This window comes from Schistocerca gregaria, chromosome 7, assembly GCF_023897955.1.
Source record: "Schistocerca gregaria isolate iqSchGreg1 chromosome 7, iqSchGreg1.2, whole genome shotgun sequence".
Lineage (NCBI taxonomy): Eukaryota > Metazoa > Arthropoda > Insecta > Orthoptera > Acrididae > Schistocerca > Schistocerca gregaria.
This window is the reverse complement of record NC_064926.1, coordinates 273,883,161-273,910,133: the sequence shown is the minus strand read 5'-3', so window position 1 is coordinate 273,910,133 and position 26,973 is coordinate 273,883,161. Positions and strand designations below refer to the sequence as shown.

At 39.6% G+C, this 26,973-nt stretch overlaps 1 protein-coding gene across 4 annotated transcripts in view; it reads right to left on the bottom strand.

Moving 5' to 3' along the window:
- Positions 1-26,973, bottom strand: part of LOC126281453 (myotubularin-related protein 13) — a 202,979-nt gene that overhangs the window by 131,289 nt on the left and 44,717 nt on the right. For 2 of the 4 annotated variants that reach the window (XM_049980434.1, XM_049980435.1), the window contains exons 7-12: positions 17,722-18,030; positions 7,757-7,957; positions 2,997-3,178; positions 2,859-2,885; positions 2,669-2,777; positions 1,772-1,978 (exon numbers count right to left, since the gene is read on the bottom strand). In XM_049980434.1, the coding sequence (XP_049836391.1) occupies positions 1,772-1,978; positions 2,669-2,777; positions 2,859-2,885; positions 2,997-3,178; positions 7,757-7,957; positions 17,722-18,030 (1,035 nt within the window). The remainder of the gene's footprint in view (positions 1-1,771; positions 1,979-2,668; positions 2,778-2,858; positions 2,886-2,996; positions 3,179-7,756; positions 7,958-17,721; positions 18,031-26,973) is intronic. The other 2 variants (XM_049980436.1, XM_049980437.1) reach the window with 1 other exon arrangement.

Genomic DNA, 26,973 nt, shown 5'->3' with positions numbered 1-26,973 from the left:
GGCAGCAAGTACATTCACTATTGTTCCCTTCAAAGTCTAGAAATTGACAACGGAAGGCCAGTTAAGGGACGGGTAGTGAGACATTCGTACACTGTTCTCATACACAACGGGGGCAGTTTTCATGCATCATTAAAACCACAGCCTGATCTATATTTGGGATGGCCTTTTTAACACAAATTTAAGGCACAAGCTATGACTGAACTTGGTCTCCAAAGTGTTAACAATCTTACCACGCCATCAAAAAGCAAACGGCACATATGAAATGCATGAGAAAGAAATGAAAGTTCATTCATTGGAGAGATAATGGCTGACCATTACTTGGATTCTGAAGCTGAAATTTCAAGTAATGCTTACATAAAAATATAGAAGACTACACTTGGCTTTCAAAAGTGTTAAAAGGCACCTAATAAACTCAATATTTACTGTGCAATTCTGAACAATAATATCCCTGTTTCTACCAATACTTCACAATTTGAGGACATGGAAACACCTGATATGAAAATGCCAAATGAATATGAATACATCAAAAAAGACAGATGAAAGGAACCATGCACTGGAATGCATTCAGGTGGGTAATTTTCAGTAATTACTTGTAGAATATTTCAAAAAAAGTGTTTACGTGCAGGGAAGTGACATTGAAACTAGTGATTTGTTGATTTCAGAATCTTATTTATTGAAGATAAATATAACAATGTTGCATACTTATCCTCTACAATCATGTACCTCTCTCTTTTCAGATTTATATATCTTTTCAGCATTGTGTTAAGTGAAATCCAATGATTACACGAACAGTATCTTTTCTGTGTATATAAGGTGCAACAAGCTTCATCAGTTCATTGAAATACTCCTCATTTGTCCTTACTACATTCCAACAGTCATCCGGTTCTGTTGAAAGCTCTTTTTGCACAGCAGTCTGGCCGTGTGTACTACACCTTCCCAGCCACTTTTTTACCCACTGCCACTTCCTCTTGTGTTTCTTTTCGCAGCGTGTAGCAATTGCAAAAGCAACACAAGTGAGAATCAACACGTATCCTATGAAGGAATAGTTTTCATTGACACATTCCAGGCTTACATACTGCACAATAACATTATGCCATTCTGGCCCCACACTTTCATACAATCTACTGTTACAATATTATTGCAAAATAAATACTGAGCATGAGAGGGCCCTTTTATTTTTTTCCTCAGAGCAGAAAGAGGGACAGACTGGGGAATGGCACTCTCACCCCAAATCTTTCCTCCTTGAGAAAGGAACTAACAGTTCCAAAAGTTGGATATAGTTTCTTCTATTTTTTAAATATGTCTAACTGATGTACATGGATTTTTGCCTTTTGTCGGTAAGTATTCACAGGCCTGTCTGTCTTTTGTACTATAACAGTTTTCACAAGTGAATTTTCCCTTTGATACAAATGAAGTGACATGAAAGATATCCTGAAAAAGCTCAAAGAAAGTATGCCCAAGAATCAAATGTTTAGCACTGGTTACACACAAACTAATAACTGTGACACACAAACATTGCAACATGTCATTATGTTACCATTTATTTAGATATTATGTTAAGGATAGACCACTACTCACCATATGGAGTGAGTACCAATCTATCCTTTTCATAATACTGCCATTATTCCGTCCTGGATTTTTCCATTTATATATTTAGCCATAACAAATGGTAATGTAGTGCCTAATTATGTTTCATTTTGCTCTTTTCCATTTTACAGTTTCAATGTTTTATTAATACATTATGGATAAAATATTCATGTTCCAAGCATACCTGCAATGCACAATTCATCAGGCGAACAACTAAATCAAATTGCTGATGCTCAAGCATTGCTTTATTTCCCATCACATGTTGCGCCAATTCAGTACACAATGCCAAACGAGCAGCTTTGGATTTTAGTGCCCTCAAAACAGCTGGGAATGTCTTACGGGCATCAGATATCTTGTTCTCAAATATGCAGTTTATACAGTTGCGCAAAACCTGTAAACAAGAAAATTATGCTTTTTACAAATTAAATCTTTTTTTCGTTATTTGTTCTATCACAATTTGTAAACATCTCCTATCAGACTCACCAACTATGATAAATAACATAGCTAATTCTAAAATTGTTGAACATATACATACAAGGCATTTTCTGCTTTTGTGTAACACAATTTTTCTGTATTTGTAACAGGAAAATTGTTAATGATTTACACTATACAAATACGAAACTGCACAGATCTACATCATATTTTACTGAACACAACAGTCATGTTGCAACTGTGTTGCAAAAATCATTCTACCCTCTCTATGAATTACACATCTAAAAGGCAGTTTTCTGAACACACAAAGGATTGTATAATTTTGCTTTATGAAAATGAAAAACTACAAGCTAAATCCAAGCATTTTTGTCTCCAGTAACTTGAAAAATTCTCTCTTACTCCTCTAGAGGAAACGTTACAAACAGAAGATACAAGAAATTTTATTCGTTAAATCCTACAATACAAAAAAAAAGTATTCACTCTTCTCATTAAATGCTCAGATTAGTCCATTTGGCAATCAGTTCCCAGCAATTGAAATTTTGTATAAATTAGACATAAAGAATGATTTTAGTAACTACAAATAAATGTGATATTTAGCAATAATAACCAACGTGCCTGTGTAAAAAACTTCTCACAGCACCCGCCTTACCTCCAATCTCCTTGCAGAGTTACCAACAATGTGACGTGCATCATGGATGTTTGATATGTGCGGTCCCATTGGAACGATTCGTGGCTGCACTGGCCTCAAGGAAGATAACCTTAACAAGAAAACAATGAAAATGGTGTTCTATAAATGGAATTTAGACATGATCTAGTAACGGTTAATGTGTTAGTCTTACCATGACAAATCTGCCCCACTTCCATGGCTAGCAAAACAAACAAAAATGCAGAATCACCCGTGAATAAGTAGTTAGTCTCTTGAAATGAGCCAGTTAATGGGAATAACAATTCTATATACAACATACGCAAATACCTACCTGGCCTTCAAGTTATTCTTTGCAAGACCCTCCTCAATTATTGCCTGAACTTGAGAAGCATCAATGGCAGGCAATGGCGGTTGATGAATTCTGGCAAAAGCTCCTTCTGGTGGTTTAAGAATCTTCTGCACATATGGCTGTGGATTTGGGTTTTCATTATTGAATAGCTGCTGAGCTAAATCCTGAAAAAAGAGAGAGCATACCCTACAGTTCTGTGAAGCACAGAATACAATAAAAAGTAGCACTGTGAGCACAATATTTAAATGATTAATTGCAGAGAAAAAGAAAAACAGGTGAATTAAAGACACACTGTCATTATTTCAGGTTAGTATTTAATATGTCACTCCAGTTTTGATAGATCTAGATTTATAGTGCAGCAACACAAGTTCAACACGTATCCTAATGAAACCAAGGCCTAAGTCTGCTGCAGAGGTTATCCTTTCTCTGCTTAATGTACATGTGCATTAAGAAGAAACAATGAGCCAGTTAATTGGAATAACAATTCTGTATACAACATACCCAAATACCTACCTGGCCTTCAAGTTATTCTTTGCAAGACCCTCCTCAATTATTGCCTGAACTTGAGAAGCCAGGATGTGTGCGTGTGAGTATATACCTATCCTTTTTCCCCCCTAAGGCAAGTCTTTCCCCTCCCAGGATTGGAATGACTCCTTACCCTCTCCCTTAAAACCCACATCCTTTCGTCTTTCCCTCTCCTTCCCTCTTTCCTGAAGAAGCAACCGTTGGTTGCGAAAGCTAGAAATTTTGTGTGTGCGTTTGTGTGTTATTTTATTGTGCCTGTTTACCGGCGCTTTCCCGCTTGGATTCTTTGTTTTTAATATATTTTTCAACATATGTAATCATTCACGACAAATATTTTGAATTTTCCTTTCTTGCTCTGTTGCAGAGTGCCTATAAAATGCCTCAAAATTAATCGTGTAAATTTTGATATGCCTCCATGAAATTTTATGAGATAAATTAATATCTGCATTCATTACGTACATAGTGACAAGTCACTTAACCTAACCTTATAGATTGGGAGTGGGGGGGGGGGGGGGGGGGGGCGAGGAATATTTCTAGCTTCAGCAGTGTGGGAGTGGCGTAGTTGCATATTTACATGTTAGTAACAAGTTCTTTATTATTTAAATTTGTATTTGTGCAAAGCAAAACCAATGTTTTGTAATGTCACTACATTGTAAACTGAGGATTACACTTGAACCTCACATTGCCCCACAAATTTTCATCAGTCAAAGTTGATCCTACTTCACCCCAAATATAACCTGGGATTAACATTTACAAAACACAGATTTCCAAGCAAAGCTTGGTCCACGATCAATTTCTGTACTAATATAAGGTAAAATACTTTATATAATCATCCGTAAATCTGCTGAATTTGAGACAAAAGGCAAAATAGGTCGCATGAAACTAGACGACTATAGATACACTTTGCGGAATTTCTCTCTCTCTCTCTCTCTCTCTCTCTCTCTCTCTCTCTCTCTCTCTCTCTTTCCCTTCCTTTATTATACAAGACGAAATTCAGAGTGCTCACTGATCTCACAAGCCAAGTAACAGTTTTTACAACATGTGTTTTGAGTACTGATAGAATATTTTCTTTCGCTATCATTTGTGATGATCTAACACATGGAAAGATTACTGCTGCATCTTTTTTACATATAATTGTGGCTAAACTAAAGATAAGGCTTCCCTGTCTCAAGAAGTTGACAACTTGTTTGCTTGTCTTTCCAGTTTAAAAACAAGTACACCTTATACACTTTGTGTTCAGTGCAGAAGGTCTTTAGAACAATACGGACTGATTATTCTTTCCCCATCTCAAGGAACAAGTGCACTGGATGTTATCAGAGGTACAACAAAAGAAAGAATGTGGAAGCAGGTGAAATCTAGAAAATAGCACATTGACAGTGATAAAGATTTTTAACAATGTGCAAAAACTTACATTCACACAAAAACCATGTTTTTGTTCCTAATAAAGATGTATTTACTGAATACCTGACTCTCAGTAAGACTGATTAATATCAGATGCTTTCCTCACATTCAAAAATGTCTTTTCTGCTTTACGGCAACAGTAAGTTTGAAACAACCAAATATCATATTGCAACTGAGGATTCAGCCCTTCAAACACATGTCGCATATTAATAACTGTACAGTGTTTTTTCTGAGGAATCAGATGTTGCAGATGAAGACATATACCTGGAACAGAAGCTGAGGAGAGTGTTGAACTGATAAGCACTGACTAAATCAAAAGCTGCTCCAGTTGCTTTTTTAGACCTTCATTAAGCTCACATGACTGTTTTCAGTCTTTACATCTGGACATTATCAAGTGCTTCTGAAACTTATGCTCCACAGAAGCAACAATGAAAGATCATTTGATGTTACGTCTCAAGCAAAAGTTTCAGATGCACTTGATAATGGCGTTACATTAAACATTAAGGCCGAAACTGCCCGATTGAACTTGGGGCAACTCCTTGAGTTTGTCTTCATGTATAGCACCAGGTGACAGGCTGCGCTGACCAAAAACCAGCAATAAGCAAAGTGCCTGCTGGCCAAAGTACCAGCACATCCCACCAGCACCCTCACTAGTCACTTCTGCCAGAGGTAGAACTTAAGACTGCCACACTTTCCAGACGCCATGTAGACCACCGAGCATTATCTTCTTCTGCTTCGATGTGGCAACTCCTCTCGGCTGTGTGCCCGGGAACCCATCCTATGCAACACCACATGGCTTGCATCATCGTCTGCCGTACTTCATCTGAGTATGAGCAGGCAAAAGGATTTTACACCCACATCCAATGTCAGTGTTCTGTCACGGTTCGGTTAATGAGAGGAGTGCTACCACATCTTCGACTCTGCCTTCCAAAGCCATGTTCCCATAAGGGTTTCCCTTGACCCCAGCAGTACAAAATCTACTGTCGCACACCAGACCTGTCTCCTGTCTCTTCCCTCCTAACCCCCCCCCCCTCCCCCCCCCCCCCCCCCCCCAAGTAACAGCACCTGGAATACTGTGGGCAGTGTAGTGTAAATAGTTCAGTGGAGTGCAGTGCACACAGAGTACGAGGTGTGTTAATTACCACTCTATACCCAGCCATTTTGCCATCCCTTTACTGCCAAGTGCACCACTGAAGCAGTTTTCGGATGCTGCCAGACGACGTCAGATAAAGTATTGGAAACCATTTTTAGCCTGCTCTGTTGAAAGACTTCAATACCAGCAAGGACCTCCCGTAATTAAGAGGTAGTAACTTATTAAATTTTACCATAAAATTTAAAGAGAATAATTTTCAGAAAATACAATTTACAGTCCAACCTAATGTTCCTTTTATGTCACATCTTCAGGAGGTCCCAGATTTGCACTTGGGATCCTCTTTCCCTTCAAGACTTCTCTTCTGGTTTCTTGTTTTCTGTCTTCTTTCCTTTACCAGGTCTTCAACTGACTTTTCAGCTGCAGAGGGGAGATGTAGATCAATTTTTCTCAGGATGTCTTGAGTGAAATTTCCAAACTAAAAGCCCATTCTCTCTAATACCTTCATCCTCCCTATGTTCCCATCATTAAATACAAGAACTGCATCACTAGTTTTCATTCTGACAACTGTAAAGATGAAAATGTGGTTTTAGGGCATCCTTTTCACATAAGTGAATTCAAAGACTCATTTTAATTCTGAATTTTGCTGTGAACACACTTTCTTAGAAGTTCAGGGTTGGCTGGAAATCTTAAGTGGGCTTGGCAGGCTACAATTTGCAAGCCTCTCCTTCTGAATGTAACCCACAGAATCATCGTTCATCGAGCTAGTATTCAGAAAGTGGGTGTAGCAGGAAGGTTGCGTCACACATTTAATTATTTTTCATGCACTTAGAACGCAATTTCGTGACTGAATGCTTGCGGACTTACTGTCCTTAAGTTATACTAAAAAATAAATTGAAAATTAACATTTTCATTAATTTCACAAATGTACCCCCTTAAAACAACTTTTATAGCCTCTGTGAGAGTGGCACTAAAAATGAAGACACTACGGTTATGTTTTTGAAATCGACGTCGAAAAACCAGACGAAAATGACACATCCTTTGTTAAAATTGAACAAATTTAAAAATTAATAAACGCACTAAATATTATTCAAAAATGGAGTAAATGTTAGAGATTTGTTTAAAATTGAGACCCACAGTAGTGCTGCAAGATAACATGTAACATATAGTTTCAGTTTTGCAGAGTATCACAAATTGCATTATGATTGACAGAATTCACACAAGCCCTGTCCCTTACATAATTAGAGTTTTAATATTTAACTAGGTAAGATTTCAAGCTTTAAGTTGAATTATTGCATGTCTCAAGTATTTCACTCTTCATGTATTTTATTTAAAAAATGAGGTCTATAATTCAAATTAATACACAGAATTTCTGCAGCCCATACATTCATGTATGTTCTGTATTTTTCTTGTCCCCTAAGAACCCATGAATTTTCTTATTTAACTATAATGTAAAAATTATTTCACTGGTTATCCTTCATTCTCCACATTCAACTGTCTGAATGAGTCATGTGCCATTTAGAAGATGAGATGTTAGAGTGCTGGATGATAAACCTCATGAAAAGTTAGTGATTGTACTGTTGACACATGCAATGGCTCAAAAGTTATGTACCGAAGTATATTTAGTAACACAGCACGAAAGTTATATTTTCTGTTATTAAATGATACTTTATTTAAAGATTATCTTCTCATTTGCTTTAAAATAATTTCTTCAACTGTTACAAACCTGAATATGGGCAATTAATAGGCGTTGATCCTGAGCCTCCAGGCGAAATAATTCACTAAGACTGCTGTACAGTTCATCCCACACATCGCAAGGCCTCCAAGGTGGACCACGTTCAGCCACAAAACCAGTGAAGAACATGCAGTCCAACACTCGAGTTGTGAAATCACAATCCATCAAACATCTTTCTCCTAAAAAAGCTGCCTGTAAGCAATGAAAATAATTTTACTACATATGAAATATCACATTAGCAACTGTGCATTCTCCCTTCTCAGGATACCAAAGGAAGGAAGATTTGAGTCTAATGTCCCAATAACAACAACAACAACAACAACAACAACAACAACAACAACAACATCATTAGAGATGGAGCTCAAATTCAGGTTGGGGAAAGGTGTGAAAGGAATTTAGTTATTCCCTTTCAAAGGAAACATCCCAGCATCCACCTGAAGTGATTTAAGCAACTCTCAAAAAACCTGCAGCTGGATGACTGGACAGAGATTTGAGCTGCTATTCGTCTGAATGTGAGTCCAGTGTCTTATGACAGTCCTACCTCACTTAGTCTCTGAGCTACAATTTTTTCAAATTTCTTGAGTGTCCGTCGACCAACAAAAATGGTTATACATTGCTTACAGTATCATTCATGCATTGCCATGTAATGACAAAATGTTACTGAGGCATCATGATATTCACCCAAGTCAAATCTATGCATGTTATGGCTCCCACTCTTTCATAATATGTATGATCAGGGCTGTGTGTATTCAGTACATGCAAGTCAGTTCTTGTATCGAGTCTTCTAATTCAGCCCTTCGTTTGTCACAACTTGGATTTTTGCACTTTCATCAAGAGTATAGATGTGGCACCTAGTACCATTAATAGCTGCAGCAATTCTAAGTCTGGTTGAACATGGAACTATCATCTGGCTGAACAGAAAATAGATGCTTGTCAGCATACAGTGAGAATTGCAGCCTATATCTCTACAATTACTGTGTGCTCATACCGTATTTACTTGCTTTTAAGATTGTTATTTCCTTTTCAAAACAACAATGGCAGCCATTGGTTTGGGTCCTGTCATTACTACAAATAATTGTGGAAGTGATCTCACATATTTACAATTCTGATGTACAGAATTTGAATGCAAACTAAATGCAACTGCAGTTCCTCCACCACTCTTCAAATCTCTGTCATGGCAACTGTACTTTGCACAGCATTTATTCAGGTTCTCAGGTTTCTTACTGTGTGAACACACTTTCCAGCATATACTTCTCTGACACTTGTTGGATAGTTAATGAGATGATAATGTATACAATCGCCTGCCTCTTGGGAGGCACCTATCGGATGACATGTTTCAAGGCAATGAGCAAATCATTGATTTCTCAATGTTTAGTGAACTTACTGATGTCCAACAGTGTCATGGGAGAACTTCTGTTGACTCTCTGGTAAAAGTGGGTCTGTCCTTGCCTCTGTGAGGTGCTATTTGGTGGCTGCAAAATACTGATCATAAAAGGCATGATTCAAGTTTCAACAGAGCCAACAGTTTTAACTTTTCACTAATAATCAAATATATTGCTTAATTTTAAGCTGACAACTTTCCTATAATGTACTTTAATTACTTTGCACTCTTCTAAACATTTGGTTCCAAAAATATACCCCAGATTACTTGGTAGGCAATGTCAGTTGTTTCCTTTTACTGCTGGATGTCCAGGAAATTTATGGTACCACTCATGAGGCCACTTCTGAAGTGACAAGTATTGTATAAAAACCAGCACATAAACTTAAAAAAAAGGTAGGCAAATATTCTTACCTGTTACAATTAATTTAACATAAACTATTTCACACCTTGAATCTTGCTAGCTTCAAGAGTGTTTCTCATAAAAATGAAATCACTGTTTTTCATGCACTTTAACTACACCTTTGTAAATATTTCACTTGACCCCGACAATCTCTTTGGTGCTTTTGTCTGGTTTCATCAAACTGTGTCTCCTCATATGTTGAAATATCAATAAGGTGAAATAATTTGTGACTGACTCCTGATAAAAAGGAAAATGGTTCAAATGGCTCAGAAAACTATGGAAATTAACATCTGAGATCATCAGTTCCCTAGAACTTAGAACTACTTAAATCTAACTAACCTAACGACATCACACACATCCATGCCCAAGGCAGGATTCGAACCTGCGACCGTAGCGCTCGCCCCATTCCAGACTGTAGCACCTAGAACCACTCAGCCACTCTGGTCAGCAATAAAAAGGCAGAAAGTGTTGTTACGCTGCGAGTGTCATCTTTAAAGAAAGAACCAATTTGTAATAGGGTAGGAAAAACTTTGCATTTATAAATAAATTGTTTCACAAACTACAATATGCACTTTTTTTTCACTTTTCAACACAGTCACCATGAATGTTTAAACATTCGTCAAGTCATCGCACCAGCTTTCGGATCCCAGCATCAAAGAACTCTGCCACCCGACTGTTAAACCAGTTAGTAACAGTTACTTTCAACATCTCATCATTTTCCAAGCACTTTTCCACCAAGAAATTACTTCAGTTTTGGAAACTGATGAAAGTCCGATTGTACTAAGTCAGGGCTGTGTGATGGATGATCCAGTAATTCCCAATGAAACTTGTCCAGTTTCGTCTTTGTTCTTGCTGCAATGTGAGGTGGAGCATTGTTGTGAAGCAGAACGACGCTGCTAGAAAGCAGTCCCCACTGGCGATTTTGATAGGCGGCTAAGCTTTATTAATGGTTCACAGAACCTCTCAGCATTTATTGTCACTCTTCTTGGAAAAATGTCTAAAAGAATAATGCCTTTCAGTCCCAAAAAACCATGGCCATGATTTTCCGTGATGTAGGTCTTGTTTGAATTTTTGTGGTTTTGTAGGGGAGTTTGAATGATGCCACTCACTGGATTGATGTTTATTCTCTGAAGTGTAGTCCACAAACCACATTTCACACAGTCACAATGTGACTCAAGAACTCATCACCATCCTTGTGATAGTGTTCCAAAAAGAAGGTGCCATTCGCTTTGTTTTGTGTCCTTCTGTCAACATATTTGGCAACTGTCTTGCACAAATTTTTTGTTGTGAAGTTTGTCAGTAACAATGTGAAAAACTACTGATCTCTAAACTTGCGGAAATTTCTGATACAGATCATTAATAGTGAAGCGCCTGTCTTGGTGAACTGCCTCCTCAACTTTGTGTGTGTCAAGTCTTCATTCTTGACACTAGGCTGCCCAGAACATTCATCATCATGAACATTTGTCCTCCTTTCATTAAACAGCCTACACCATTTATGCACATTTCCATCATTCATTAAACCTGCACCACAAACTTCAACAAGCTGCCAGTGAATTTCAGTAGGACAAACTTGTTTTGCAATTAAGAACCGAGTAACAAGCGCATTTCACAACTGGTGGGATTAATGATTGACATGGTGACAAACAAAGCAATACAACCATACAATCAACACCAGCAGAGAAGTTGAACATAATGGCGGCATAGTGGGAGCCTGGCCAAGCCTGGACGACAGTGAACAGACCGTCATATGACAGGACACGTAGATACCACCATACTAAAATTTATGGTAAAGAGCAGTAGGAGAATGAACTTTCCAAACTTCTATAATTTGTCACCAGTGTCAAAGGGAATACTAAATTAGCTGCTTTCAAAATATATTAAGCAGCAAACACTTACATGGGTATGGCATGTGCTTTCACAGTAGATATATACATATCTTACAACAAAATAGGAACGTTCGGGCTGGATATAAAAGTAAAGGAGACCACTCAACAAATTGTGGAAGTGGGTTGTCAAGAGAAGGAAAACTTATTCACTTTTGGAAGAAATCCTTTTTCGAGCTAAATTAGGCATGCACCTGCACCTTCCCCATACTCAAGCTATTTGGGGAGTGGGCTCCATTACTTTGAAATTAAGTTTTTACTTACCTAAACTAATAATATATCTGTAAAACTGTCATGCCTGTCTGTCTGTTTGTCTGAACAAGTTCTCCAAAACTACTAGACGAATTTTCATGTGGTTTTCATAGCCAAGTTAAGCAGAGCTTGCGGCAGGCTTTATTTCATCAAAATTGGCCACAGAAAAAACATGTCACAATTGAAAGTTTTAGTCACACTATTATTAAAAATGAGAAAGTAATTCTGTCTTATCTTTTCACAACCAACCTGCTCAATCAATTTTGAAGAAATTTGGTATGGAAATAATGTGAACCTTGAGGAAGAACATGGGGAACCTTAGAAAGCGTTTAGTACAAGGCACTTATTGAGTTGAAGAAAATTACATGAATTAGGGAAAAGATATTCACTCTTTGAAATAGCTATTTACTATTTAACTTTTGATCTTTATTGTATTTATGAAAACACTTTTATTGGCTGATATATGCTACATATGATTCAAAGTAATGAATATAATGCTTGTGCACTCTTCAATGTGTTTTCCTATACTTCCACACTATGTGTTACATAATCTCTATATACGAAAGGAAATGTCCTGACTGAAGGACACCTCATTGCCCAGCCCAAACCACAATCGACAGAAACTTTAAATTTGGAGGGTGGGTTAATCTTATACTGTCGGCTTCGTTTAAGAAGGGTAAGAAAAGATTTTTTAAAGATATGTCACTATTACAGCAACTTTGAAGCTAGAACTGTGAAAACTGGTGCAGTATTTCGTTTCTCGGTCACAAATAAGAAATACTTGTCTCACCATTTTTGGAAATTCAACCCCTAAGGAGGTTAAACATATGAGAAAGTTTTTTTTTTTTTTTTTTAAATAATAAATCATTATTCAAGACTTACAAAGCATTTTTAAAGCTACATCTATGAAAATTGATATTTCACTTCTCAGCTAGAAAAATACATGTTTCAACATTTTTGGAAATCCAACACATAAGGCAGTGAAATAGGGGACGAAAAGTTATGAAAATATTTTATATGAAAGCAGAATCAGGTTTTGGTCAGAAGTACGAAGTCTGTTCAAAAGATTCTGGAACATTCGTAATTTTATGCCAATGGAGTGAGAGCGAAATGCGGTTGGCATCCCTGCACGCACCTGTGTTTAATCTGTAACTGCCAGAAATTTCATTGTTGTATGTCTGTTAGTTATTATTCAATGCTGCACTGAGTAGAACATTGTGTCGCGCAGTCTGCAAATTTCGAAATGACAGGGTTAAAGGAGCAACGCATCCGCATTAAAATTTTGCGTAAAACTCAAAAAAACATTTACGAAGACACACCAAATGATGCGGGAAGACTATGGTGATGAGTACTTAAGCCACACACTGTGTTACGAGTGATTTACACAGTTTAAAAATGGCCAGGCAAAAGTTGAAGATGATCCTCGTTCAGGGGGACCTTCGATGTCTACTGACAACATTCATGCAGGAACATCAATGAAATTGTGCCTGTCAATCTAAGACTGACTGTCTGAGAGATTGGACAAGAATGTAAAATTTCACTTGGATAATTTCATTCATCCTAACTCAGCATCTCAGAATGCATTGAGTTGAAGCCAAGTTCGACCAGAAAGATCTTCATCTCACAATCTGTGAAGAGCTTTTGGATTGCACAAATGAGAACGAGATGTTTCTTAAGAGAATCATAACTGGTGATGAGACGTGGGTCTAAGGTCATGATATCGAGACCAAGGTTCAGTCTTTACAATGGCTCAGGAAAGGTTCTTCCAGAACAAAAAAAGTTCATCAGGACAGGGCAAATGTCAAAGCCATGCTCATACTTTTCTTTGACTTGGAGGAATTAGTTCATCATACATTAATACAAAATCAAATAGGGGTAATGCAGGAGTAGGTTTAATAATGAATAAAAAAATAGGAGTGCGGGTAAGCTACTACCAACAGCATAGTGAACGCATTATAGTGGCCAAGACAGACACAAAGCCCATGCCTACTACAGTAGTACAAGTTCATATGCCAACTAGCTCTGCAGATGATGAAGAAATTGATGAAATGTATGATGAGATAAAAGAAATTATTCAGGTAGTGAAGGGAGACGAAAATTTAATAGTCATGGGTGACTGGAATTCATCAGTAAGAAAAGGGAGAGAAGGAAACATAGTGGGTGAATATGGATTGGGGCTAAGAAATGAAAGAGGAAGCCACCTGGTAGAAATTTGCACAGAGCATAACTTAATCATAGCTAACACCTGGTTCAAGAATCATAAAAGAAGGTTGTATACATGGAAAGAATCCTGGAGATACTAAAAGGTATCAGATAGATTATGTAATGGTAAGACAGAGATTTAGGAATCAGGTTTTAAATTGTAGGACATTTCCAGGGGCAGATGTGGACTCTGACCACAATCTATTGGTTATGACCTGTAGATTAAAACTAAAGAAACTGCAAAAAGGTGGGAATTTAAGGAGATGGGACATGGATAAACTAAAAGAACCAGAGGTTGTACAGAGTTTCAAGGAGAGCATAAGGGAACAATTGACAGGAATGGGGGATATAAACACAGTAGAAGGAGAATGGGTAGCTCTGAGGGATGAAGTAGTGAAGGCAGCAGAGGATAAAGTAGGTAAAAAGACGAGGGCTAGTAGAAATCCTTGGGTAACAGAAGAAATATTGAATTTAATTGATGAAAGGAGAAAATATGAAAATGCAGTAAATGAAAAAGGAATACAAACTTCTCAAAAATGAGATCGACAGGAAGTGCAAAACGGCTAAGCAGGGTTGGCCAGAGCACAAATGTAAGAATGTAGAAGCTTATCTCACTAGGGGTAAGATAGATACTGTCTACAGGAAAATTAAAGAGACCTTTGGAGAAAAGATAACCACTTGTGTTAATATCAAGAGCTCAGATGGCAACCCAGTTCTAAGCAAAGAAGGGAAGGCAGAAAGGTGGAAGGAGTATATAGAGAGTCGATGCAAGGGCGAGGTACTTGAGGACAATATTATGGAAATGGAAGAGGATGTAGATGTAGATGTAGATGAAGATGAAGATGAAATGGGAGATACGATACTGCGTGAAGAGTTTGACAGAGCACTGAAAGACCTGAGTCGAAACAAGGCCCCGGGAGTAGACAACATTCCATTAGATCTACTGACGGCCTTGGGAGAGCCAGTCATGACAAAACTCTACCAGCTGGTGAGCAAGATGTATGAGACAGGCGAAATACCTTCAGACTTCAAGAAGAATATAATAATTTAATCCCAAAGAAAGCAGGTGCTGACAGATGTGAAAATTACCGAACTATCAGTTTAATAAGTCACAGCTGCAAAATACTAACGCGAATTCTTTACAGACGAATGGAAAAACGTAGATGCGGACCTCGGGGAGGATCAGTTTGGATTCTGTAGAAATGTTGGAACACGTGAGGCAATACTGACCTTACGACTTATCTTAGAAGAAAGATTAAGGAAAGGCAAACCTACATTTCTAGCATTTGTAGACTTGGAGAAAGCTTTTGACACTGTTGACTGGAATACTCTCTTTCAAATTCTGAAGGTGGCAGGAGTAAAATACAGGGAGCGAAAAGCTATTTACAATTTGTACAGAAACCAGGTGGCAGTCATAAGAGTCGAGGGGCATGAAAGGGAAGCAGTGGTTGGGAAGGGAGTGAGACAGGGTTGTAGCCTCTCCCTGATGTTATTCAATCTGTATATTGAGCAAGCAGTAAAGGAAACAAAAGAAAAATTCGGAATAGGTATTAAAATTCATGGAGAAGAAGTAAAAACTTTTAGGTTCGCCGATGACATTGTAATTTTGTCAGAGACAGCAAAGGACTTGGAAGAGCAGTTGAACGGAATGGACAGTGTCTTGAAACGAGGATATAAGATGAACATGAACAAAAGCAAAATGAGGATAATGGAATGTAGTCGAATTAAATCGGGTGATGCTGAGGGAATTAGATTAGGAAATGAGACACTTAAAGTAATAAAGGAGTTTTGCTATTTGGGGAGCAAAATAACTGATGATGGTCGAAGTAGAGAGGATATAAAATGTAGACCGGCAATGGCAAGGAAAGCGTTTCTGAAGACGAGAAATTTGTTAACATCGAGTATAGATTTATGTATCAGGAATTCGTTTCTGAAAGTATTTGTATGGTGTGCAGCCATGTATGGAAGTGAAACATGGACGATAAATAGTTTGGACAAGAAGAGAATAGAAGCTTTCGAAATGTGGTGCTACAGAAGAATGCTGAAGATTAGATGGTAGATCACGTAACTAATGAGGAGGTATTGAATAGGATTGGGGAGAAGAGAATTTTGTGGCACAACTTGACTAGAAGAAGGGATCAGTTGGTAGGACATGTCCCAAGGCATCAAGGGATCACAAATTTAGCACTGGAGGGCAGCGTGGAGGGTAAAAATCGTAGAGGGAGACAAAGAGATGAATACACTAAGTAGATTCAGTAGGATGTAGGTTGCAGTAGGTACTGGGAGATGAAGAAGCTTGCACAGGACAGAGTAGCATGGAGAGCTGCATCAAACCAGTCCCAGGACTGAAGACAACAACAACAACAACAACAACAACATTAATGCCACAGGGACATACTGTTAATTGATGGTACTATCAGGACGTGTTGTGATGCCTGAGAGAAAATATGAGAAGGAAACAGCCTGAAATGTGGTGAGACAATTCATGGCTCTTGCATCATAACAACACAACCCCACATTCATCTTTGTTGGTGAGTGACTAATACGCAAAAAACTAAATCACTAGGCTGCCTCATCCTCCATCTGCAGGCTCCTGCAGACTTTTCTTTCATTTCCAAAATTGGAAACTTCGTTCAAAGGACAAAGATTTACAACAATAGATGAGATAAAAGAATATTAACAGGCAGCACTTCGTGTGATCCAGCACGAAGCATACCAAGACTGCTTCCGGAAGTGGAAATGGCATTGGGACTAGTGTATAAATTTTGGAGGGGAGTATTTCGAAGGAGACCATGCACCAAAGAAACTAATGGTAGAAAATTTTTTGGACAAAGTTCCGGAATTTTTCGATCAGACATTGTACATTCGGAAAAGACCATGCCTTTATGGCCTAAAATAGTGTGAAAAGTTTAGGTGTTGCAATTTGTGAACTAAACCAAAGAAAGCTAATTAACCATCACCATGATGAACTGGCTTTGCCAGAATTGCATAGAAAAAGTGAAGGAGCTTTAATACACTCATTTTTCTGTACACCTAATATATGTCTATAAAATTATTTTTGTTGTAATTGCTATGCAAACTTATCATTACTGATGAAAGAATGTACGAGAATATACATTTAAGATGACATAATTCAGTACTGGGTGTAAGAGTGGCACTAATAACTACAGAACAACTCATCTGATTTCTCTCTTTCCTTTTTTAACTTGCTACATTAAATTAAATTAAAGCTGTTCAAACACTAATTATGCTAAGACTGACAGCTACGTAAAGGGTCACTAACTCTCTTATAGTGCGTAAATTTACACGTGAGCAGTGGGCATAACTACATACAAATTCCATCAAAGAAAAACAAAAACAAAAATCTGTGGAGGCCACAGACTACCTGAGTGAAGCAGTGGGCACATATCTAGAGTACGAGGATACTTCAATCGCACAATGCTTAGATGCATGGTACTGCCCCTGCCCCTCTGTATGCACTGCACAGTAACAATGCTACGCAGGTCCATCTTAAACTGAGACACCTCGGGAGGTGGGAGAGCAGGCCACACATCACAAGCTTTGCTTACCCAAACGGGCACACACGAGGGCAGCTTTTGTTATTGCACGTACAGTAACTCACTTCCTCACCATCATCCATCAACAAAACTACTGATAAGCGATCACAGTTGGGGGGTAACAGCTAGTTTTTAAAATACAGTTTTTGATTGTTAGACAACTCTATGAATCTGAAGCGACTGGCAGGTTCTTGAACTTCTAATATCACCAAAATATCTACATTAGTATACTAAAGTCATCCTAATATAACATTAATGCAGAAGATTTCTACTTCATTTACCTTATGAAATGTTATAACAGGTTTAGGATGAATGCGTATGATGGTGAGGCAGCTACGATAACCTTGTAGTAACGCCGCAAAAGTACGCATGAACACGGCACGGAGTTGTTTGTCAAGCAATGCTGGAGGGGCAGGAGTACGGGGGGAGGGTGGTGGGAAGGCAAGATCAGCTGCTGATAGTTCTGGCTGCAAAATGAGTCCCAGCGCTTCAGTTGTCTGACTCAGTAGTGGCTCTGGTAACAATGGCAATGAAACACCATCAGGTACCAAAATAGAACCACCATCTAAATCTGCCACAATCACATCCATCTGTAAGAGAGAAAACACATACACATTATTAATTTCCCAAGTAAACTCCTTTGACAAAAACAGAAGCTTACCATTGTATACATAAACAGACATCAAACAGAACTATAAACGCTTTTACAGCAACAGATATCACTCAATACTAGCCCATCCACACAAGGAACACACTACACTGTTATTTATCCTGATGAGAAGCATTTGAAAATTTATATAAATTACTCTGTCACAGTTTACAATACTCTAATAAAGTTTAAAGCCCCCCCCCCCCCCCCAATCCCCTTGGACAGATAAAGGAACTTCCGGTTTTAAGAACTAGTGACTGTCATCTTTTATTGGTGTGTGTGGCTGATGTTAGCTTGGAGACACCTTTGGTGCTATTTGAGACATGTATGCTACCTGCCTGCACTTGGTTTTTTCCTCCAGTCTACACAAAACAACATTTATATATTACTACACTGCACAAATACTCATCATAGTTATCCAGATGACAAAGAAACGCAACCAGCATTTCATAATAGATTGGACGAAGGCAATAACAACCCACCTTCACTGGGGCAATGCCCAGGACAGTATGAGTAATGCGAGTTTTCTGAAGCTGCTTCTCCCACTCATTTCCAAAGTACAGGACTTACTCTGTGTCATTTACAGGGTGTTTCAAAAATGACCGGTATATTTGAAACGGCAATAAAAACTAAGCGAGCAGCGATAGAAATACACCGTTTGTTGCAATATGCTTGGGACAACAGTACATTTTCAGGCGGATAAACTTTCGAAATTACAGTAGTTACAATTTTCAACAACAGATGGCGCTGCAAGTGATGTGAAAGATATAGAAGACAACGCAGTCTGTGGGTGCGCCATTCTGTGCGTCGTCTTTCTGCTGTAAGCGTGTGCTGTTCACAACGTGCAAGTGTGCTGTGGACAATATGGTTTATTCCTTAGAACAGAGGATTTTTTTTGTGTTGGAATTCCACCGCCTAGAACACAGTGTTGTTGCAACAAGACGAAGTTTTCAACGTATGTTTAATGTAACCAAAGGATCGAAAAGCGATACAATAAAGGATCTGTTTGAAAAATTTCAACGGACTGGGAACGTGACGGATGAACATGCTGGAAAGGTAGGGCGACCGCGTACGGCAACCACAGAGGGCAACGCGCAGCCAGTGCAGCAGGTGATCCAACAGCGGCCTCGGGTTTCCGTTCGCCGTGTTGCAGCTGCGGTCCAAATGACGCCAACGTCCACGTATCTTCTCATGCGCCAGAGTTTACACCTCTATCCATACAAAATTCAAACGCGGCAACCCCTCAGCGCCGCTACCATTGCTGCACGAGACATTCGCTAACGATATAGTGCACAGGATTGATGACGGCGATATGCATGTGGGCAGCATTTGGTTTACTGACGAAGCTTATTTTTACCTGGACGGCTTCGTCAATAAACAGAACTGGCGTATATGGGGAACCGAAAAGCCCCATGTTGCAGTCCCATCATCCCTGCATCCTCAAAAAGTGCTGGTCTGGGCAGCCATTTGTTCCAAAGGAATCATTGGCCCATTTTTCAGGTCCGAAACGATTACTGCATCACGCTATCTGGACATTCTTCGTGAATTTGTGGCGGTACAAACTGCCTTAGACGACACTGCGAACACCGCGTGGTTCATGCAAGATGGTGCCCAGCCACATCGCACGGCCGACGTCTTTAATTTCCTGAATGAATATTTCGATGATCGTGTGATTGCATTGGGCTATCCGAAACATACAGGAGGCGGCGTGGATTGGCCTCCCTATTCGCCAGACATGAACCCCTGTGACTTCTCTCTGTGGGGACACTTGAAAGACCAGGTGTACCGCCAGAATCCAGAAACAATTGAACAGCTGAAGCAGTACATCTCATCTGCATATGAAGCCATTCCGCCAGACATGTTGTCAAAGGTTTCGGGTAATTTCATTCAGAGACTACGCCATATTATTGCTACGCATGGTGGATATGTGGAAAATATTGTACTATAGAGTTTCCCAGACCGCAGCGCCATCTGTTGTTGACAATTGTAACTACTGTAATTTCGAAAGTTTGTATGCCTGAAAATGTACTGTTGTCCCAAGCATATTGCAACAAACGGTGTATTTCTATCGCTGCTCGTTTAGTTTGTATTGCCGTTTCAAATATAGCGGTCATTTTTGAAACACCCTGTATAATCACAATGAACAAATTTTTGAGTGAAAACTGTATAATGTTAATGAAAAATGCATGGGCAAGAATCTGACTGACTACATATTAATGTCTAACACACGCAAAAGTTACGTGCAGACAGTGTAAGGATGGGGAGTGGTGCATTCAAGAAACTTGCAACTTCATAAATATTGTTTTTCTTTAATTTATCTTTAACCGTAATTTGATTCAAGAAATCCTCTTGTTTTTAGATGTTCTGCTGCTCAGTGTTGCTCACACAAAGAAGCTCCAGGAAACAAATTGCACTTTACTATTACAGAGAAAGACGCGTTTACTGTAAACTGATTATGCAACGATACAAATGTACTGCAGGGGGGTGAGGGGTTAGAGAACAAATGTAGTGAAAGTTTCCTGTCCTATCCACAGATCTTAAAATGCTCTGCATCCTGTCACTTGCAATGTTTATACATTAATAAAAAAAATGTTTTTTCTGTGCAATCAAACACAGCACAATACTTCACCTTTATAACAAAAAACTTTTGCTGGAGACACTACAACAAATAAAAATTAACCTTTGCTCATCAATCTGACTGCAATCAATACCCATAAGCCTGCTGAATGAGATGTAGGTTTCAACGTAATGTCATCATATATTATCTATCTCGTCTATGGACTAAAGTAAAAATATTCTTTTTAAAAAAAGATCAAACGGTTTCAACAAAATATTTATTAACTGTCAGAAGTATAAGTCTCTGGTTAGTGCCAATTTTGTTTTATTTAACAAACCATTTCCAGATGGTTCCTAGTGAAACAAAGGATGACTATGGAGTTAGCTTAGAACCATTGTATTTTGGGGAAAAAAAAGAACTGGTGCAGTGAGACAAGATTTTTATTTGATTTATCTTGCACATGACACACTCAGGAAATCAAGTAAATATGACACTTTCTGTGTGGGAAACAAAACAATGCATTATTCTGGAACTTTCACTGTAAAAGAAATAGTTCTACAGGTTCTGTGAAGTAAAAGTTCATTCAAACAAACCAGAAGCTGAAAGATATGATGCATTGTCATCATAAATTTTCATGTATGTGCACCACAATATAGTTTCCAGAATAATGCAACAGCTCACACACAGCAGACCTCACTTTTAACAAACCACAACATAATGTAACAAACAAAAAATAAAACCACTTGAAAAATAGAAGTATTTTCAGAAATGTGTTGCGCAGTAGACATTGTAAACAAAATCTTGACAGCCACAGAAAATATTTTAACGTTAAAAAGCAAACATTTCCACCTACAGTTGTCTATCGAAGTGCTGAACTGCGAAATCCTGATCATCGTTAATAAACAAAGAACACTTACTGTTCAACAGAAGCTCAGGGATTATTCGCAAAATTAAACTCCCAGCATAGAAAAGAAAAATGGTTTGATATTGTCTACTACATATTTTACACTGAAAAATAATTACACTTCTCTGAAGATGTGCAATCATCCTAAAACTAAAGTTCCAAGGAATGAGAACAAACATCGCTATAGGAAAAAATTTATTGAAAGATCAGTGCAATCAAAGAACGTGAGGATGTGGAAAATTAGGAGAACATCAACTTGTCACTGTGACGTTCCTCTTATTTTGGACAACATTTTATTTGCTGATTTTAACATTATATTGGGCCAGTGCAGCTAACAGGAATAAATCTCTTTCTGGAGAAGCAATGTGAAATGCCACAGCTACAGCTAAGCAGCAGTTCCCATCTTCAAAACATAGGTACCAAATCTGGCCACACCATATGGTACTGAAATATGCCAGTGGTGTCAGGAACTACAAGTAAGCCATGAGGGTGGGTCAAAATTTACAAGTCTGAATGACGGGGTCCACAAATAATTAGGCGCAAAACTAAGAAATTTCTTTATCAAATAATGTTAGTCTCCACTTCTGGCATACGTTAGGGAGAGTCTACGTGTCACTGAAGCTTTGCTACTACAGTCCCAATATGTAGTAAATTATTTGTATCAGGAAATGTATGTATGATTATTATTCTGCAAACAACTTGCAAATTATTCATTCTCAATAGTTAAAGATTTCTGTTGCATGCCAATCTCTCCAGTTGGCATTAGGACACAATCAATACCTGTTCTCTGTACCGCCAATGTCCTCCATTTTTCCGTATTTAAGTTTATATAATGGGATCCCAGAATTTCTTTAACACAGATCAGCCACATGCATTTCCATTTATAGCCACAGGGCTGGCTGTTTACACCTCTGTATGAATCCAATGTGCTACAAGAACTGTTTCAAGCAACTACATCAGCAAGAGCAAGCCACAGAACAGGTAGGAAGGCATTCTAAGTGTTGATTCACTAAGCAGGTCGAGGGTAGGGCAAATTTTTGCAGCATCAAGTGGGAAGGGTTGGGTTTATTTGAGGGGAAGAGACCAAACTGCAAGGTCATTGGTCCAAGCATCACATCTCAGTAGTGTGTTTGCATTTTGCAGCTGTAGTGGTTATAAAGCTAGGTACTGACAAAGTTATTTATGCATTGTTATCCAGTTATCAAATTTAATAGTTTTCAGTGGTGTTTCGTGTTGTTCATCTACATCTACATCCATACTCCGCAAGCCACCTGACGGTGTGTGGCGGAGGGTACCCTGAGTACCTCTATCGGTTCTCCCTTCTATTCCAGTCTCGTATTGTACGTGGAAAGAAGGATTGTCGGTATGCTTCCGTGTGGGCTCTAATCTCTCTGATTTTATCCTCATGGTCTCTTCGCGAGATATATGTAGGAGAGAGCAATATACTGCTTGACTCTTCGGTGAAGGTATGTTCTCGAAACTTTAACAAAAGCCCGTACCGAGCTACTGAGCGTCTCTCCTGCAGAGTCTTCCACTGGAGTTTATCTATCATCTCCGAAATGCTTTCGCGATTACTAAATGATCCTGTAACGAAGCGCGCTGCTCTCCGTTGGATCTTCTCTATCTCTTCTATCAACCCTATCTGGTGCGGATCCCACACTGCTGAGCAGTAATCAAGCAGTGGGCGAACAAGCGTACTGTAACCTACTTCCTTTGTTGTCGGATTGCATTTCCTTAGGATTCTTCCAATGAATCTCAGTCTGGCATCTGCTTTACCGACGATCAACTTTATATGATCATTCCATTTTAAATCACTTCTGATGCGTACTCCCAGATAATTTATGGAATTAACTGCTTCCAGTTGCTGACCTATTTTGTAGCTAAATGATAAGGGGTCTATCTTTCTATGTATTCGCATCGCATTACACTTGTCTACATTGAGATTCAATTGCCATTCCCTGCACCATGCGTCAATTCGCTGCAGATCCTCCTGCATTTCAGTACAATTTTCCATTTTGCAACCTCTCAATACACCACAGCATTATCTGCAAAAAGCCTCAGTGAACTTCCGATGTCATCCACCAGGTCATTTATATATATTGTGAATAGCAACGGTCCTATGACACTCCCCTGCGGCACACCTGAAATCACTCTTACTTCGGAAGACTTCTCTCCATTGAGAATAACATGCTGCGTTCTGTTATCTAGGAACTCCTCAATCCAATCACACAATTGATCTGATAGTCCGTATGCTCTTACTTTGTTCATTAAATGACTGTGGGGAACTGTGTCAAATGCCTTGCGGAAGTCAAGAAACACGGCATCTACCTGTGAACCTGTTTCTAAGGCCCTCTGAGTCTCGTGGACGAATAGCGTGAGCTGGGTTTCACACGACCGTCTTTTTCGAAACCCATGCGGATTCCTACAGAGTAGATTTCTAGTCTCCAGAAAAGACATTATACTCGAACATAATACGTGTTCCAAAATTCTACAACTGATCGACGTTAGAGATATAGGTCTATAATTCTGCACATCTGTTCGACGTCCCTTCTTGAAAATGGGGATGACCTGTGCCCTTTTCCAATCCTTTGGAATGCTTCGCTCTTCTAGAGACCTACGGTACACCGCTGCAAGAAGGGGGCAAGTTCCTTCACATACTCTGTGTAAAATCGAACTGGTATCCTATCAGGACCAGCGGCCTTTCCTCTTTTGAGCGATTTTAATTGTTTCTCTATCCCCCTGTCGTCTATTTTGATATCTACCATTTTGTCAACTGTGCGACAATCTAGAGAAGGAAGCACAGTGCAGTCTTCCTCTGTGAAACAGCTTTGGAAGAAGACATTTAGTATTTTGCCCTTTAGTCTGTCATCCTCTGTTTCAGTACCATTTTGGTCACAGAGTGTCTGGACATTTTGTTTTGATCTACCTACCGCTTTGACATAGGACCAAAATTTCTTAGGATTTTCTGCCAAGTCAGTACTAGAACCTTACTTTCGAATTCATAGAAAGCCTCTCCCATAGCCCTCCTCACACTACATTTCGCTTCGCGTAATTTTTGTTTGTCCGCAAGGCTTTGGCTATGTTTATGTTTGCTGTGAAGTTCCCTTTGCTTCCGCAGCAGTTTTCTAACTTGGTTGTTGTACCATGGTGGCTCTTTCCCATCTCTTACGATCTTGCTTGGCACATACTCATCTAACGCATATTGTACAATGGTTTTGAACTTTGTCCACTGATCCTCAACACTATCTGCACTCGAGACAAAACTTTTGTGTTGAGCCGTCAGGTACTCTGTAATCTGCTTTTTGTCACTTTTGCTAAACAGAAAAATCTTCCTACCTTTTTTTAATATTTCTATTTACGGCTGAAATCATCGATGCAGTAACCGCTTTATGATCGCTGATTCCCTGTTCTGCATTAACTGATTCAAATAGTTCGGGTCTGTTTGTCACCAGAAGGTCTAATATGTTATCGCCATGAGTCGGTTCTCTGTTTAACTGCTCAAGGTAGTTTTCAGATAAAGCACTTAAATATATTTCACTGGATTCTTTGTCCCTGCCACCCGTTATGAACATTTGAGTCTCCCAGTCTATAACCGGCAAATTAAAATCTCCACCCAGAACTATAACATGGTGGGGAAATCTACTCGAAATATTTTCCAAATTATTCTTCAGGTGCTGAGCCACAACAGCTGCTGAGCCCGGGGACCTATAGAGACATCCAATTACCATGTCTGAGCCTGCTTTAACCGTGACCTTCACCCAAATCATTTCACAATTCGAATCTCCGTCAATTTCCTTCGATACTATTGCACTTCTTATCGCTATAAACACGCCTCCCCCTTCACTGTCCAGCCTGTCTCTGCGGTATACATTCCAATCTAAGTTTAGGATTTCATTACTGTTTACGTCTGGTTTCATCCAACTTTCTGTCCCTAGTACTATATGGGCGTTGTGACCGTTTATTAATGAGAGCAGTTCTGGGACCTTTCTACAGACACTCCTGCAGTTTACTATTAGCACATTAATATTGTTATTCCCTGTTGCATTTTGCCTACTCCTGCCTTGCCGTGTCTCAGGAGGCGTCTTGTCGGGCCTAGGAAGGGAATTCTCTAACCTAAAAAAAAACCGTGTGCACTCCACACGTACTCCGCTACCCTCGTAGCCGCTTCCGGCGTGTAGTGCACGCCTGACCTATTCAGGGGGACCCTACATTTCTCCACCCGATAGCGGAGGTCGAGAAATTTGCACCCCAGCTCTCTGCAGAATCGTCTGAGCCTCTGGTTTAAGCCTTCCACTCGGCTCCAAACCAGAGGACCGCAATCGGTTCTGGGAACGATACTACAAATAGTTAGTTCTGATTCCACCCCACGAGCGAGGCTTTCCGCCTTCACCAACTCCGCCAACCAACTGTACGAACTGAGGATGACCTCTGAACCCAGGCGGCAGGAGTCATTGGTGCCGACATTAGCAACAATTTGCAGTCGGGTGCACCCAGTGCTCTCTATCGCCGCCGGTAGGGCCTCCTCCACATCTCGGATGAGACCCCCCGGCAAGCAGACAGAGTGAACACTGGCCTTTTTCCCCGACCTTTCCGCTATTTCCCTAAGGGGCTCCATCACCCGCCTAACGTTGGAGCTCCCAATAACTAATAAACCCCTCCCCCCGTGTGCCTGCTCGGACCTTGCTGAAGGAGCAGCCACATGTCCACTCACAGGCAGAGCGGGCGATGCCCCACGGCCAGCCTCCACATTGACCCTCCGCCTCGTGCGCCGCGAACGCCGCTGAACCCGCCACTCCCCTTGGGGAGAGGGTGGCCCAACCACGCCCGGTACCCGCGAAGATGTCTCGACACCAGGGACAGTGGGTGAAGCATGTAACACCTGGGGTGTACCTTGCGACGCACCAGACTCCCCACTGCCGCTACACTCCGAGGCAGCAGCCTGAAGACGGCTGACCGCGGCCATCAACACACTCAGCTGTTCGCGAAGAGTGGCCAGCTCCTCCTGCGTCCGTACACAACAGTCACACATCCTATCCATCCTAAGGAATCAATTTACTGAAGAGACTTAATCAACTTTTAACTAGACTGCTAATTCACTAAAGGCGGCTGATTATTGACTAAACTGTGATTGCTAACCACTTCGTGTAGAAAACAATGAAAATAGCACTACCTGTCTCTGGACTGTATTGAAAACAAACACTAGCACTACTAGCACTATGACTGACTAAAGGGACTCTCTCTCGCGGTATTCAAAACAAACACGAAATCTATGGAATACTATTAATAGCACTCGACAATTAAAGCTTCCTAAAAGCAAAAACACACCGAAGAAGAAGTGACAAGTAAGAAAAATACAATTAATACTTAAATTAAGGTAGCTCGCTGCACAGCAGACGTGAAGCAGACGGCGGTTAGGGCGAAAT